Source organism: Gopherus flavomarginatus, chromosome 13 (genome assembly GCF_025201925.1).
Source record: "Gopherus flavomarginatus isolate rGopFla2 chromosome 13, rGopFla2.mat.asm, whole genome shotgun sequence".
Lineage (NCBI taxonomy): Eukaryota > Metazoa > Chordata > Testudines > Testudinidae > Gopherus > Gopherus flavomarginatus.
In genome coordinates, this window is record NC_066629.1 from 21,320,803 (window position 1) to 21,336,891 (window position 16,089).

At 44.1% G+C, this 16,089-nt stretch overlaps 1 protein-coding gene across 2 annotated transcripts; it reads right to left on the reverse strand.

Annotated features, from left to right (window-relative positions):
- Window positions 1-936: 936 nt before the first annotated feature.
- Window positions 937-14,998, reverse strand: SC5D (sterol-C5-desaturase). Of its 2 annotated transcripts, none has more exons than XM_050921966.1 (6): window positions 14,916-14,998; window positions 12,345-12,562; window positions 11,073-11,205; window positions 6,658-6,758; window positions 3,857-4,977; window positions 937-1,272 (listed from the first exon to the last, which is right to left on the reverse strand). In XM_050921966.1, exons 2-5 carry the CDS (start codon window positions 12,552-12,554, stop codon window positions 4,525-4,527), a joined length of 897 nt encoding a protein of 298 aa, XP_050777923.1. In that variant the 5' UTR covers window positions 12,555-12,562; window positions 14,916-14,998; the 3' UTR covers window positions 937-1,272; window positions 3,857-4,524. The 2 variants fall into 2 exon arrangements, with proteins under 2 accessions (XP_050777923.1, XP_050777922.1); XM_050921965.1 differs by having other exon boundaries at window positions 937-1,283.
- Window positions 14,999-16,089: the final 1,091 nt, after the last annotated feature.

The window sequence follows — 16,089 nt, forward strand, 5'->3', positions numbered from 1 at the left end:
CTCTATTTGGGCTCTGATGGACCAGCTGACAATGGGCCATTGGAGACTAAGACAATGAAGACCATCCTCATCTCTTGAAATGAGATCTGCAACTCAGGCTGGAAGCATGTTGGCAGGGCTGGTTGCCATTACCTACACAGGTCCTCATGTTTGGATAAAGAGAGCTGCAGTCTCCAGAGGGATCAGTTTAGCATCTTTCAAGCACTAAATGTCTTCTCTTCATGAAAGGCCTGTAGAATGCATGGCTGGCATTCCTGATCTTCTACACCTTCTGTTGTAATTTGTAGGCAGACTGAGAAATGAGTAATGCCTTCTGATTTGAATGTGGTGACACCACTGATCCATTGGGGTGTGCTCTTGCTTATTCATATCCAGCCACTGAAGAGCTCAGCCTTTGTAAACTTCCTTTCTTTATTCTCAGGTCTGATTACTAGAGCACCACTGGTGTGCAATGGTGCTTTACTGACTTACAATGTCCTTTACCAAAGAGTAGCCACAGCCAGCATCTGAGCTTACCACCTACTGAACAGAGGTGCTCTAATATGCACCTGGAAGGGGACCTTAAAGAAAACACCCAGCCTTTATTTGTTCTGACACAAGCAGAACGGCTGTACTTGTTCAGCTCTGTCAGTGTCAGAGAACTGAAGCAAAAATAATGCATCATGTGGAAATGGGCATTTACTTCTTACTCTGTTCACAAACGTCTTGCAGAGGCAATTTCGCCTCACAGTTGTTATTTGGCTGTAGAGATCTTGCAAAGCACGTAACAAAACCATTGCACATTTAGTTCATTTAAAATGCAGACTTTATTACTAAGAAAACATTAGCATTGAAGACCAACATGCTGGTCTGCAACAACTCCTTTCAACACAATCTTCATACAGTGACTTCTTATTTACACAACATACTATTGATCCTCTGCTTCTCTGCTCCATGGCTCCAGTTTCAGGAAGGGTACATGTCTATGCAAACTGCTCTACTTGTTTACAATATGAACCAGAGATGGTCTGTTGGTAAACTGCTGTGCATGCATCTCACTTTACTTAGGCCACTGGGAGGGACCAGCAGGCAGGAGTTTGCTTTGTTCAGAAGTTTGAAACCAACCTGTACTCGCACCCTGCCTTGCCAAAACTGAACTTGAGAACATTACAATATGGGTCAGAAGGTTCCCACCAGCTGGTATCCTCTGCTTTAATATAGGGCTTGAGAGTTCCAGATGTCTTTCCCTTAGTCAAATCACATGCGCTTCAACTCCCTGTGCAGCTTGGACACCTGCAGCACATCTTGGAAGGAAGGAGTCAGATGAAATCTTAGTCCAGCCAATTGCGCTGCGTTGCCCAAAGAAGTTGGGAACCTCTTCCCTTGCTGTTAATTGCATGGAGAGGACACATCTATCCACTCAGAGCTGCTCTTACCATCTCAACTTACATGCCTGCTCCCCCACTGCTATTTAGGTATTTGGCATATTTAGTTTATGGAGACTATACTAGTTATGGCACAGTAACCAACAGTGCATAGCATTTGGTGAACAAGCTCTCACTGTCCAAAAAGTCTTCTCGTAAAGAATGAAGCCTTTTCTCTACTTTGATCATCCATTTATTCTAGGGATTAACTGTTCTAAGTGCCGCTACCAATTGGCCATGTGTATTAGCATTTTCACTAACCAATTTATGAACAGAGCAGCTGAAAAATCAATCCCTGGGTGCTGCAGCTTGTCAGCATCCCTGAAAAACCAAGCCCTAGATGCATTTTTTCTTCTCCTCTAAGGCATTTGGTTTCTAGTGGGGAACTTTGCTATTCTGTCTGTATTCTAGAAGTGCTTTCTGAACACCCATAATAGAACATACCACAGTAGGAACTGTGGTCTTACTCTGTAAGGGGACTATGGGAGGCAAGGAGAAGGTTCATGATCATACCTAGAGTTTACTTTTAATAAAACTACTTTCTAAGCCTCCCTTCTACCTACTGAAGCGTCTATCTTACAACACTCACTGCCAGCTCCTAGGTGGATTACAGAGAGTTGGGCACACAAGAGCCTAATAAGGCTCCACAGGAGCAGTGTTTAATGCATTTCAAACCAAATCTCACATGCTCCCCACTTCTCCCAGGAACCTAGTGTCCAGAAGTAGAGTTACAGCACTGGGAGCAACAGCTTTGGGGCATGCCTGCAACCCACCCCTGAACAGGCCTGCCAGAGCTCTGCTGAGCAAGCACCAGGCTTCTGAAGCCCCACTGAAACTGCCTGGATAAGAACTCCAGAGCACAGCCACCTTTGCCATTTTTCTATCTCAGAGCCTCAGAAATCAGAATCCAGTATGCACCTCCCCCAGATAGTGGAGGGATTCAAGACCGTAGCAGCACAGAGCAGGTTGTCTTGCTGCAGATGGCCTGGGGAAGTGGAGACAGCCTGTGAGGGCTGAAACTTCTACCCAGTGGTTGCTCTGTTCCATTTTCAACTGAACCTGCAGGAGGAGGTGAGGCTGCTTAGGGGGCAGGGCACAGCAGCTAAGGTTCTCTTCTACAACTCCTCTTATTATGCAAGGCGGAAGCCAGGACTGCAAGTTTCACAGTTTTCCTACAGTTGCAAATTTTCCTAAAAGGCAACTACACAGCTTTTTTGCCCTTGAAGGTCGGTTCTACCTTCTCCCCATTCAAACTATTTTACTACAGGTAAAGCATAAGGGAACTCTTACCGCCATACAAGATAAAAATTACACTGCTATGATACCAGGGGGATCCTTTCTTCCTGAAGTGGGGGGGAACTCCCCCTGTACTCTTCATTTCTCTCCTGTTGGGTAATTTTCTAATGGTAGGTAAACTATTAGAAGCAGTCAAGCTTTAATTTCTTGTAAGCAGTTTGTAAAAACTAGTTTACATAGCCCAGGTAAAATAAACCCATCAACATACATTTAAAATGTCAGAGACCCGTGCAAAATAGAACTGTTCCTTACACTGCCTTCAGAATATTTTTTTGCATACACTAGTTCTAATCAAAGCTGAGATATGTAGTGCAGTGCACACCTGCATGATAAAAATATTTTAGCTTAGTCTTCAGAAGTAACTGTCAAATGCTAAGAGGGGAGAAAAAAAATCAAAACAGCAAACAGAAAGCCCATAAGGCAAGTGGTAACATTCGCTTCACACCATTTTAGGAAAGCTAACAGAAACCTCAAATATTTCCCAACCTCTCTGAACACAGTGGCCACAATTCAAGAGTTTTCCTTCCTTCAAAAGGTACAATACTATAGGATTTTTACCTGCCAGTTGATTTCCACAGGAATTTTAAATACATTTGTCAAAAGATTTTACAAAAGCTTAGACTGAGAATTCTCTCAAGGGCATAATTCCTGATGCTATAAATCTGAAGCTAGAGAAATCACTGCTTGTAAAATACTGACAGCTTCCTGGAAGTATACCAGTCTTTAAGTTCCTACACTTTGTGCAATGTCATTTTGCATGATTTGATTTGGAAAACTGAATATAGAATACAATTACTTTTACTTTATTTGTAGCAAATGCTATCTATCAGTCCTAAAAAAATACACAACATGCAAAAACCTTATGCTGTCGTCATGTTGAAAGATATTCTATAACCATGAGAGAAATTAGAAATGGGAGCCCATGTATAAGGCAATACAAATTTGGGCAGCTGGAAAAAAGGAAGGTATGTCTAGTTCACTAAAACAATGCAATAGCATTAACAGGTTTATTCAAACACTGTTTACTTTATTTTATTTAAAAATAGGTCTGGTCTATCTTCCTATTTTAAAATACAGGATCTACCAGAACACTAGCAGCTCAGTTTTGATTTAGAGAGTTTCTATTTTAATGCTAAGCTAACCTTTTAAAAAGCTACCTGGATAAGTTAGTTTTTGGAAAATGTCCATGCCATCTTTTATTAAGCTACAGGTATGTATATGCAGGACAATGTACTGTCACATTCCACATGCAAAGCATTCATTTGTATTTCCTCAAGTGTCTTCCTTTATTCAAACATTTTCCTTTTAAGTACACTGAACCAATGTTGCAGCAATACCGAAGTTTCTGTATAGCGCCACCTACAGCATTCTAGATGAATTAACAAAATTCCCAATAAGTTATCACTGTGCAGAGAGAACTTACTATCTGGAACAACACTACTTTCAGGAGAAGGCTTTGAGTATAGCAAAAAGGTCTCGTTAATGCCATTATGGTAGAATTTCAATGCTAACTTGGGCTCTAATGCATTATGCTAAGAAAAGGCACTCAATTTCAGTTCACTGACATTTGTATGCAGTGCTGCAGAAAATTCTCATTGTCACATCAACATTAGACCTTACATAGGTCTTATGCTTTTTACTCTCACCATATACAGTCCCCATTATGGGACTGTACTGTAGTCCTTAACTACATCATGCCATCCTAACCACCCTAGGCACCTAAAATGCTTTCATCTCAAAAATGATTTAATAGGGGAAGGGCTCTTTATAAGCAGGTTTTCCCTTTTAAAAAAATGGAAAAGGGAAGTCAGGGCCTTTTTACAACCTATTTATTCTTTAGACCGTCTCTGCTCACCACATCATCTGCATGGTCGTCATTTTTAATACTGGGCAATTCTCCGCTCTTTAGCTTTTTCAAATAATCATGTGGTCCTTTCCCTTCAAAGGATGAGGGGTTTTTGTAGGAGCCGCCAATTTTATCCCAGAGCGTGAAATACTGACCGTAGTTGTAATCAAAATACAAGTGATGGTCAGTGTGATGGGCAGAGCCATTGATAATGTGTTTCAAGAAATCTGGCACGCGGTAATCGCCATCGTGGATAGAGATTGTCCAGACATTGACAGCGATGTAGAGACCCAAGTAGGTCACCTTGTGCAAAGGAAAGAGGAAGGGATAGATGTGATAGGGAATACTCTGCAGGAAACCATCCACGGGGTGGAAGGCGTGACTTGCAAACGGTGTAGCAACCTTCCAGCGGTGATGGGGCTTGTGCAGACGCTACGGAAGAACAGAACAGAGAGTGAGTACCTACGTTTTGATGAGGCCAAAAACAAATGGGGTTTCAATCTGGCACCTCCTAGGTCCACATTGCCTACCATATGACTAGGAAATGTCTACATAACTGCATTTTACTGTAGCTCCATTTCTTCCTGGTCCCTCTCTCAACCTGAAAACTGACACACAGGGTACAATGGTAGCCAGACATATGCAAGCTCTGCTTGAGCTTGCATGCTAAAGAACAGCACTGTGGCCATGGTGACAGCTTGGGATAGCTGCCCAAGTCTGCACCTAGGGGATTGGGCAGCTTGCAGGAGCTGCTGCAGACACTGCTACTTTTAGTGCGCTAGGTGGAGCTGAGTCCAGCTGCTGTGTAGACATAAGCCCTCCCCTCTCAAACAAGCAGCATCTGGAAGCAAGTCCAAATGGCTTTTTTGCCACTCTTCAATTTGCTATATTTAAATCACTATTGTACTGCAAAGAACAGTGTCAGATTAAAAAGTACATTTCACATAGAAAATGACACGATTTTGAGATTGCTACAGTGTTAATGGGTCAGGTTAAGTCTAATGATACCACCACCAGGACCATGAGAAATAAACCTTTATCTTATGCTAGAATCAAATAAAAATATATTCTTATATTATGCTCTTAGGGCCCAATCTGAAAGCAACTGTCAGTGGAAAGATTCCACTTCAGTGGGGTGTATCCAATGTCTTTTACAAGACCTTGTAACCAGTTCTGTGGCTTAAATCCTCATTTTGCCAACAGGGAAACTGAGGCAGAAAAGGATGCGACCTATCCTAGTCCACAGGGAGAATTCTCTGAACTGGGTTTGAACACTAGAGCTCAGACCATGAGCTGAAACCTAAAATGCTCACTTACATTTTACCACCATTGGGCTAGAAAGAAATAAGCATGAAAGCAGCCACAGTTAACCCCATGGGATTACTCACATGCAAATTCTTTGATGAACTGAGGCCTAAAATTTCTGACATCTTTCATCAATGTATTTAACAATAAGGTGTGGAACCAAACTACATGGTGGGGAGAAAGACCTCATCCCTCTCCATGCTCCGAGTCAGGGAGCTGGTAGAGCATAGGGAGGATTCCTCCAGCCCAGGAACTGTGGCTGACATTCAGAAGACTGTCCTCTGAGGACTCCCCTTGCAAAGCCCAGCATAAGGGATAGCTCAGGGACAGGGCTGGGAAGGGTGCTTTAAAGCAGAGCTGCAGCACAGAGATTCTAAGCAGCATTACCACAAGAAATGGTAGCCTGAGGAAGCTGCCATGCCCGACATACCCACATGGATCCTACTCCCAGAGGAGCCCAGGGTCAGGTAGGCACAAAGGTGGGTTAAAGCCACTTGACCTGCCTCTCTCTGGGCAGCAAGTTCTGCTTTACACCTCTTAAAGCTTAGTATTTATAGAAGAAAAACCACAAACACCCTGTTAAGTCCCATTACATTTTAAATGAGTCTTGCTAAACTGCCATTAAAATATACCAAGCCAGACAATCTACTTGTCTGTCCTTTCTAAGGATAGACAATGAAAAGTATTTTACTCGCACCTTCCTGGCAACTGCCCCACCTTTAGAAAAAGGTCAATCACATCCTGGATGAGTGGTTATATAAAATTGTTCTGAAGTCTAGTATGCTTTATATCTATCACTACTCCTACCTTGTACACAAGTTTATGATGGAGGAACCTGTGAATCCAGTAAATGCACATGTCGGTGAAGAAAAGGAAAGAGAGCATGCTAAGGATTACACCAAACCATCCTAGGAAAAATAAGACTTCATTTAGGATTAAGATATTACAGACAATTAGGCAAGTGTCAAGATGGTGAAAAATAAGTAAGACGACACAAGGAACACGTAACAAACTTTTTGCAGTATTTCTTTCTATATCCTGAGGCTAAGTCATTAGGTTATAAAAAGGAAGCTCAGCCAAACAGGATTTCCATTGTATTAGTGTAGTGATTCTTGCTGGTGAAAAGTTCTGATTGCTTTTAGGCTCTAAAATGCTGAACTGAACCTAATGGAGAAGCTTTCAGTAGTCTTTCATCAATGAAGTGAGCTGATCTTAACGTGATCCTCCTATAAAAAAAACACATTAGTACTTTAAAGGAAACAGTCAAGTAGATAGTTACTTTCACATACACACACACACCACACAAGTGTTATTTTTCCAAAACATGTGAAGCCAGGAAGCCACACAAGATTGTGTTTTGTTTTCACTTTGGAAAAAAGTACAGACTAGATAACTTCAGTATCTGACTGCATTTATCAGTAAACTAGGACTCAAGCTGTTTGATTTCATGATAAACAAATGCCCTTATTACCACTAACACCTTCAAACTGAAAAAAACTAACTATTTACTTGGTTGGTTGTTTACATTTTGTATTGGTCACCTGGCCAATGAAACATAGAAGTCTTTTATATATAGAAAAAGAAAAACAGGAGTACTTGTGGCACCTAACAAATTTGAGCATAAACTTTTGTGCGCTTTCCTGTGTAGTCTGTATACTGCCCCCTGTCGCATATTTAGGTTATAAGCTTTTTGGGACAGGGGCCATCTGTTATGCATTTGTATGGCATCCAGCATGGTGTAGTCCTGGTCTATGACCAGGACCCCAGGCACTGCAGTAACAGAAGGATCAATTCCTGGTGCTGCACTGTTTGGATTGCAGTTTTGCAGGAGGATGTTTGTTTAAAAGAGACTGTTTCCTGTGGGGGGAATGGAATGCATGAAAATAGTTTTGTAAGAGTGAGCTCTGACAAACATGTCAATTGCAGGCTGTCCTGGAAGCTTCCAATTGTGCAGAAAGGCACGAGGAGCAGCATCCACCCATGTGTTCTCTCCACCTGGAATCTTACTTTAAGGTGGTAAATTAAAGCGGTATAGCATGTTGTATGTGGGAGGTAACTTGATTATGCCCTTAGACTTGTACAGCATTCAGAAAGTAGTTAAACATTATGGATTTAATTTCAGGCAGGGTTTTTGTAAATGAATGTATTTAAAGAAATACAGATGGCATGAGCCACTAGAGAGCACAACTGAGTTGCCTCTTTGATGGCATAAACCATTAATGCTATCAGCTTCACTAACAATAGGAATGGGTCCTTCCATTTTAGCTCTTGGATATCCAAGTGGGAGTAAGTAGTACACCCAGCACATGCTTAGCCACCACTGTTTGTGCCAGACTCTTAGGTCTACATGTGGAAAAAAAGGCAAGTTGCTCTTCAGGTGAGGTATGAAGAGGGGGTAGACACCAAGGACCTCATTTACTGTGGTGCCAGTCAGGAGTAACTGCAGTGAAGTCAAAGGAGTTACACAGGAATGGTCAGGATCCAAGCCCCTCTATGGGAAGCTGTCTACACGGCAAGTGGAGGTGTGATTGCAGTGTGGCTAGGCATACCCATGCCAGCTGTAGTCTAGCTAGCATGGGACACAATGGCAGTGAAGATGCAGTTGTCATGGACCCCAGTGACTTGAGTAGACACTCAGGGTTCCTGGCCAGCTTGCACTGGAGCAGCTAGCCTGCACCTAAGCCCATGTGGAGAAGAGTGGTAGTGAGGATGTGGCAGCACCACCCAGATTAGAGGTAGCCTGGATAGGTTTGCTTCTGCTACAGTCACCTTCATCTGTGGTACAGAGGTACCCTGACTTAAAGGCAGGGGAGGACCAAGGGGGGGGAACTAGCTTGCCCACTGTCATAATACACTGAGTCTAAGCCAAATTGTTTGCACTTATGGTGAACAACAACATTTAAGAGACTCTAGTGTTGCTTGTCCCCAGGACTGTCCTCTCCCCATCAGTCAGTTGTATTTGAGATTAAGGCCCCAGACCTGCCTGGAGCTCGTTGTGTCTGCAAACCCCACTAAGGTCAGAGGCTCTGCTGCTTGCACAGAGCTGCTCAGGATTGGTGTGCCAAGGATAGGCTGGCTTGGGGACTGATAATGGCACAGAGCCCTTTTCCTCTCCAGGCTGGCAGTTGAAATCCACCCAAGTCTACTACTGAACGAATGACAATTCAATGGCTGCTTGAAAAAAATGGAGGTGGTTTTGCTTTAGTTCGTACTTTGATAGTAATTAACCCCCCTTTGTGGGCTCTATCAGCAGTGAGACCAAGGAATGAATTGGTATGGAGTCAGACTCTCCCTGTGATCCCTAGGGATGGCTGAGGGATTGAGATATATGGACAGGTTGCTATTGGAAGGGAAATTTGCACTGCTGCTGCATCCATTCCGTGGCTAGGAGACTCCAGCTCATGTGCCTGTCCAGCCAGCACCTTGCTCTCAAATGGCCGAGGAAATCTATTTTGCCAGTTGCAAATGCAGGGGGAAGTAATAGCTGTATGTGGTACTGGTACCAAGAGAAATACACTTCTATAACTTTCTCACATTGGACATCTGTGTAATTTGCTACATGCTGAAGGGCTCCAAAGTTAATCTTTATGTGATCTGTAGCATAGTTTAATACTGTCTTTGCAAGCATGTGCAACAGCAAGTGAGGTAGGTGAATAGCTCATGTCTCCCAAAATACAAGCATAAACCTCCTAGGGCACATGCACACTGCATCTGGGAACAAGCCTCCAAGCCCAGGGGATGGTGCAGTACTGGATGAATCTATGGCTCTGCAGCCTTAAAGGCAAGTGGGGTGAAGAAGCAGGGCTTGAGAGCCCAAGCTGAAATATCCATCAAATACCGGCTATTTTAGAGCACTAGTGAGAGCCCAAAAACTCAGTTGCCATGCCCTTAGATATCTGGTTTTGTTTAAGTTCCTTGGCATGAGGGAATTGCTGGTTTTGGATGATTTTATAGCCGCTCTGACAGAGAAAGCATCCCATTGTGTATTGCTTGAACAAAACAATTCAGCTCCACTTTGGAAACACTGGGATGTAAGCTTAATGGAGACTTGTTACTAAACCAGTTAGGCAGCTTGTCAATTTACAAAGCATTTTCAGCACTAAGGCACCTTCTCACTAAAAGAGTACACAAGAAATAGGGCAGGACACAAGGGAAGAGAGAAAAGGTGAGGAGGAAGTAGATTGTGTGGAGGAAAAGAGGTGAGAAAGGGCAGTTAATGGGAGATTAATCCCCCTTGCCCCTTAGCTTGGAATACAGAGTGAAGCTGAGAGGGAAGAATGAAGTGTGTTAACTGAAATATAGCTAGGATGCTAAGGGCTTGTCTACATCACAAAGTTGCAGCGCTGGTGAGGGGGTTACAGCGCTGCAACTTAGGAGGTGTACACATCTGCAGGGCATCACCAGCGCTGCAACTCCCTGTTTGCAGCGCTGGCCGTACTCCCGTTTTGTCTCGGGTGTAGAGGATCCAGCGCTGGTGATCAAGTGTAGACACTTACCAGCGCTTTTCTTGACCTCCGTGGAATAAGCAGGTATCCCAGCATACCTGAGGAAGCCTCTCCTTCAAGCAAGTTTCTTTCCCTGCGGTTTGCAGGGGGGTCCGGGGAACGCGAGAGCAAACCACGGGGAAGCTGGTCTCCTTCCCCGTGGTTTGCTCTCGCGTTCCCCGAACCCCCCGTGCAAGCAGGTCTCCCTCCCTGCGGTTTGCTCTCGCGTTCCCCGAACCCCCCGTGCAAGCAGGTCTCCCTCCCTGCGGTTTGCTCTCGCGTTCCCCGAACCCCCCGTGCAAGCAGGTCTCCCTCCCTGCAGTTTGCTCTCGCGTTCCCCGAACTCCCCGTGCAAGCAGGTCTCCTTCCCTGCAGTTTGCAGGGGGGTTTGGGGAACGCGAGAGCAAACCGCGGGGAAGCTGGTCTCCTTCCCCGGTTTGCTCTTGCGTTCCCCGAACCCCCCTTGAAGCCGCCCAACAGCGCTGCAGTGTGGCCACATCTAACACCACTTGCAGCGCTGGTTGCTGTAAGTGTGGCCACTCTGCAGCGCTGGCCCTATACAGCTGTACTAATACAGCTGTAACAACCAGCACTGCAAAATTGTAGATGTAGACATACCCTTAGTATTAGTATTATTGTAGGGCCTAGGAGCCCTAGTCATGGACTTGAGACTCCATTGTACTAGGCTCTGTACATAGAAAGAGCTAAAGGGCTCAGTTTAAGTAATGATTTGCATACCATATGGAGACTCTTCAATGTTGTCATAAAGCCTGCTGTAACCTCTGACCTCTGCAAAGAAGAGTGCAACTGTGGGGATGCTGATCCAGGGAAGTGACTGGAGAGCATATTTTATCTCAAGCTGCACCTGATTCTAAATATAAAAGCAGACAGGTTTTAATTTAACAGAAAATATGTACCTTCATGAAAATACCAGAGACTTTTCTGCAGAACAGGAAGAGCAGAGGCATTGCCAACTTGATGCCTGCTTCTGCCTCAGACCAGTGCAACAATTAAACCACTTTTTGTAGACAACAATAGAGCACCACCCTCCTAATAAGTCTCATGAATCAAGTTTCCCCTGCCATGCTCTGTCGAGAGACATTATCCACTGCCAGTAGTCCTGCCAATAGTTGTCTTTGCAGTCACAAAGTTGCTCATCAAGAAAGTAGCACTTTCTGTCCCTTGATAGTGCTATTCCACTCTACAATTAAATACGCAAAGCCTCCCTGCCAGTGTATTTTTGGCACAACTACTGTTGGCCTCAGAAAAGCTGGGCTGGAAGGACCTCACCAGATCAACTATTCCATCCCCCTGTATGGAGGCAAAATAAAGTTAATGGTCATGAGTCCTCTTTCCACCCACTATTGCTTTTGTTCTTAAGGTGAAGTTCCATGTTTGCATAATGTAATGTAGCCTTGAAATTGGAGGGTGCTCTCTTTGTATTTTTGATTTATCTGATGTGCTCATTTCCTCCAGTCACCTGCTGCCTAAGGTTAGGAAGCTGCCAGTCCTGAGTTTTAATTCTAGTTTATTCACTGACCTACTGTTTAGTCTTGGGCCACTTAAACTCTGCCTGTTTCCCCAGTTTTCAAATGGTAAGACATACCTCTCTCAAGGGTATTGAAGGTTAATTACAGGAGAGTCTTAGTTATGAAGACCTCAGGGAAAGAGGTTATTTGTAACACTGAACAAAATGTTGCTCTTTCAAATTGACTTAATACAGCTTTGAAACCTTACTATGCAGAATTTAAAAAGTGTTCCTTTACCATCTTTAAAAGTACAGAAGCAGTTTACTTCTCAAATCTCTGCCCCCCCAAAAAACAAAAAAAGTCAAATTCCATGTGGATCCTCTTAATAGTTAACACAAATATTTAGAGTCCTAGCCAAATATTTGAAGTGTTATGAAATCATATCTAACCTTAACTCAGCACCGAATCCAAATTTGAGAGGTAAAGTTCAATCTGCCACATAAGTGGCAAGTTGTTAGACCAGGAAAAACATTCTTCTCACCTCTAGAAACTGGGGATGTTGCTTCAGAGAGTGATCAAAAACCAAGTAGTAGCTCAGAGTTCCAAACAGCAAATAAAGCACAAGTGCACCAAGATTTGTTACAATAAGGAGACTGATGATCTGTCGAAAGGGCTCATCCTCTGGCCATGTGGTTGGATACACATATGGTGTAAAAAAGTTGTAATCTACGTAGTTCAGGACTAGATCCATTGTTATACCTATACAACATAGAGTGCATTAATGCTCTGCATCCAATGTAAACAGTTACATGTCAATGGCATCAACTGCCACAATACGAGGTGTTCCAAATTCATGATAAATACACGTAATCTGCATGTACTTGGATGAACAATTTCCCTTAACTGTTGTAAATGGTAATATGTCGGACCATAAATTGTCCATTATGTTCTTGAATACATGATGTATACTTCAAACAAAGTGCATTCCATACTTGTGAGAAAACCAGTGTGACTGCTGCAGTCACAGAACAGTTATAGTTAGGTGGGGAAGCTTCATAGCTGTTACCCATGTGCCTCATGGAAGACTAAAGCCCTAGGTTTGTTCTAGCTATGACTTATTCTTTCCCCACAAGTAGTGAAGAGGTAAAACTCTGAAAAGCAGTAAGTGGCTTAGGAGCCTGAGTCTCACTGATTTTCAGTGGGAAATAAGCCTGTAGACACAGATCCTCAAAGGTATTTAGGCACTTAACTCTGGCTGATTTCAGTGGAAGCTAGGAGTTTCTCTTTGAGGATTTGTGCCTTAAGCACTTTTGAACATTTTACCCACAGTCCTCCCCTGTTACAGTTGCTATACAATAGTGGTTCTCAACTTTTCCAGACTGCTGTATCCCTTTCAGGAGTCTAATTTGTCTTGCATACAATCAAGTTTCACCTCATTTAAACTATTTCCTGAAAAATTGCTTATTTTCTCATTTTCTCTGTATGAAATTGTAGTTTGTACTGTCTTTGCTAGTGCTTTTTACATAGCCCGTTGTAAAATGAAGGCAAATATCTAGATGAGTTGAGGTACCCCCTGGAAGACATGGGTACATGTGCCCCTGGTTGAGAACTACTGCTATACAAGACGACACTTTATATAACAAAATGTTGGCAGTGTGCTGGAGTGTGGGCCATTAAATGGCTTTAAACTATAAGGTGCATCATATTAGTAAATGAGTTAAACAGTTTTTCATGCAAGATGGCAATTTGTACTAGTCCTAGTTAATGTCATATAAACTTCCCATGATAAATAATTCATTTCAAAGACACTTAACACCCATAAGGTTTTTTTTTTTTTAGTTCCAGCCCCAAAAACAAGCCATGAACTTTCCTCATAGCAAAAATTTGATTGTTCAGGTCATGGTTAAACTCATGGTCAGACACAGAAGTGGCCATATCTCAAGCAAGGTCTGTGGGCATGGCCTATCAAGTCCTTGGCTCTGCTGTGGTGGCCATTTGTTATAATTACACCCTACGTTTCTATATTTTCAGAATTTGTTTTTAAACAAAGTACTCCCACCAGTTTTTGACCAGCTCTTATAAGAAAGATGCATCTACTGGAGAGCTGCATTTTTTAATCTACTGATGAAAAGTGCTATATAAGAAGTAGGTAAAATAGTTGTAGCTGTGTCTATCCCAGAATATTAGAGGAGACAAGGTGGGAGAAGTAATGCCTCACTCATCTTCTCTAATAGAAGAGGCATTATTTGTTAGTGGTGTTTCACTGCCCAGGACCTCTGTGCTAGATGTTCTACAAAAACAAGCAAAAAGGCAGTCCATGCTGCAAAGAATTTACAATCTAAACAAGAGTGGACTGAGATCAATTCATTTCATAGCACAGATCAAAATTGGGGGGCAGGTCATGATCCCTTTACTCTTAAGAGGTTACCTGTTAAATACAAAGACACTACAGGTGTGAACTTTCACTAGTGTAAGGGGGGGGTTATGTCTCATGGATTGTAGCTGATTTCTCTCAAGAGTAACCCAAGCCAGATTAGACCAATCAGTGACCTAGACAAATTTTGCCTCTTGCTGGACTAAAAATATTTAGAAGTGTCTCCCCCTGTGCAATTTGCAAAGGAAAAGAGGGAAGATAACAGTTCCAGTCAGAGATTAAAAACAGACAGAGCACTAATACATCCCTGGAGGAAAAATAAGGAAAGAGACATAGGAAGAGGAGCAGTAGATAGAGGGGTGAGGACAGTTTCTGCCCCTATCTGTGTCACTGACGTGCATGCAGTGGGGTGATATGCCACAGCCAGAACACAACCTCCCACTCCACTGGGATGGTCCCAACTAGGAACGGGGGGTTAGTGCTATGCCACCTTGCACCCCCCCTGTTATCATCCCCAAGCTCCTGCCACTCACTCCCCTTTCACCCACCTCCCCCCTCCTGCACCCCCAATCTCCCTTGTTAAAAACTCCCCCCGTCTCCCCCTTGCACCCCCCCTCCTTCCTGCACCCCCCCGTCTCCCCCTTGCACCCCCCCTCCTTCCTGCACCCCCCCGTCTCCCCCTTGCACCCCCCTCCTTCCTGCACCCCCCCGTCTCCCCCTTGCAGCCCCGTCTCCTACCTGCCCCAGGCTGATCCTCTCCCCGCAGACGACCCTGGCGCGAGACGCCTGCAGACTCAGATGGGGGCGTGGCCGCCTCGGCTTCCCCCAAGGAGGCGGAGCTTAGAAGTAGCCTGATGAGGCGTCAGCGCCCGGCCCAGCTGGCGAGTGGCGTGACGCAGGCGGCGCCGGCCCCTCCCCGCGAGCGATGGGGGGCGGGGCCAGGAGGGTGCTGAGCGCGTGGGGGCTCTGCAGGTCCCCGTGGCCCGTCACTCAAAGGCGCAGTCGCGGCGCAGGTGGCCTGCGTGCTATTTTCAGACGCGTTACAGGGGTGGGGGGAAGCTTAGCACCTTAAAAGGTGCTAGCAGAGCAGGCAGCCCCCCGGAGGAAGGACTAGATTAGTAAAACGGCCCCAGCGCTGCATCTCAGGCTTGCAGCGATGGGGCAAATTAGAAGGTTACAGTAGGAGGTAGGTTTACTATTGTAAGGCAATATTCGGGTCAGAACTGGAGGGGGTCACCAGACATCATCCAGTCTAGCCCCTTGCACCCAGAACCAAGTAAACCTAGACCATCCGTGACAGGTGTTTGTGGAACCTCTACTTAAAAACTTCCATCAGTGGGCATTGCACAACCTCCCTTGGTAGGGTAGTCTAGCATTTAACTACTCCTGAGGGCCAGAATCAGGTAATTAGCTCTTTATGCCTGGAATTATTTGATAATTGGTATTTGTAAGCGATAGAAGGAGAAAAGCCAGTCTGGTGAAAACAAGACCCATTCTGGGGACTTGAAGTACTTACCTTACCATGCAACTGTGCTGTAGAAAAAACCCAAGATAGACAGAGTTGTGGACTGGAGGAGGGAAGAAGAAAACACCTTCCGGTCATCTGGGAAATATTCTGAATTTCAGAAAGGTTAGTTGAACAGTCCTAAACAGAACTGGTTAGATATATATTTCCCTTAAAAAACCAATAAAGGTTGGGCCTGTGCAACATACTTGGTCTGCATTTTTGGCAGCTCACCACCCTACTCTTTCCTACAGGAAGTTACTGGGTGTTCAATTGGAGGGTTCTGGTTATTGTCTCTAATAACTATTCAACTGGCATAATGTTTTGTGGGCTCTGAAGGTTATTTTGCAATATGTTAAACATCTGATAAACAAGGTTGGTATGAGGACAGGAAGTGTAGCAAACCAA

What these genes read in the sequence shown, in the direction of transcription:
- SC5D (XM_050921966.1), bottom strand. Translation starts at nt 12,554, where the DNA reads ATGGATCTAGTCCTGAACTACGTAGATTACAACTTTTTTACACCATAT. An exon ending in AACATCCCCAGTTTCTAGAG is followed by an intron (nt 11,206 to 12,344) that starts GTGAGAAGAATG and finishes TTTTATATTTAG; the next exon opens with AATCAGGTGCAGCTTGAGAT. An exon ending in CATTGAAGAGTCTCCATATG is followed by an intron (nt 6,759 to 11,072) that starts GTATGCAAATCA and finishes TATTTTTCCTAG; the next exon opens with GATGGTTTGGTGTAATCCTT.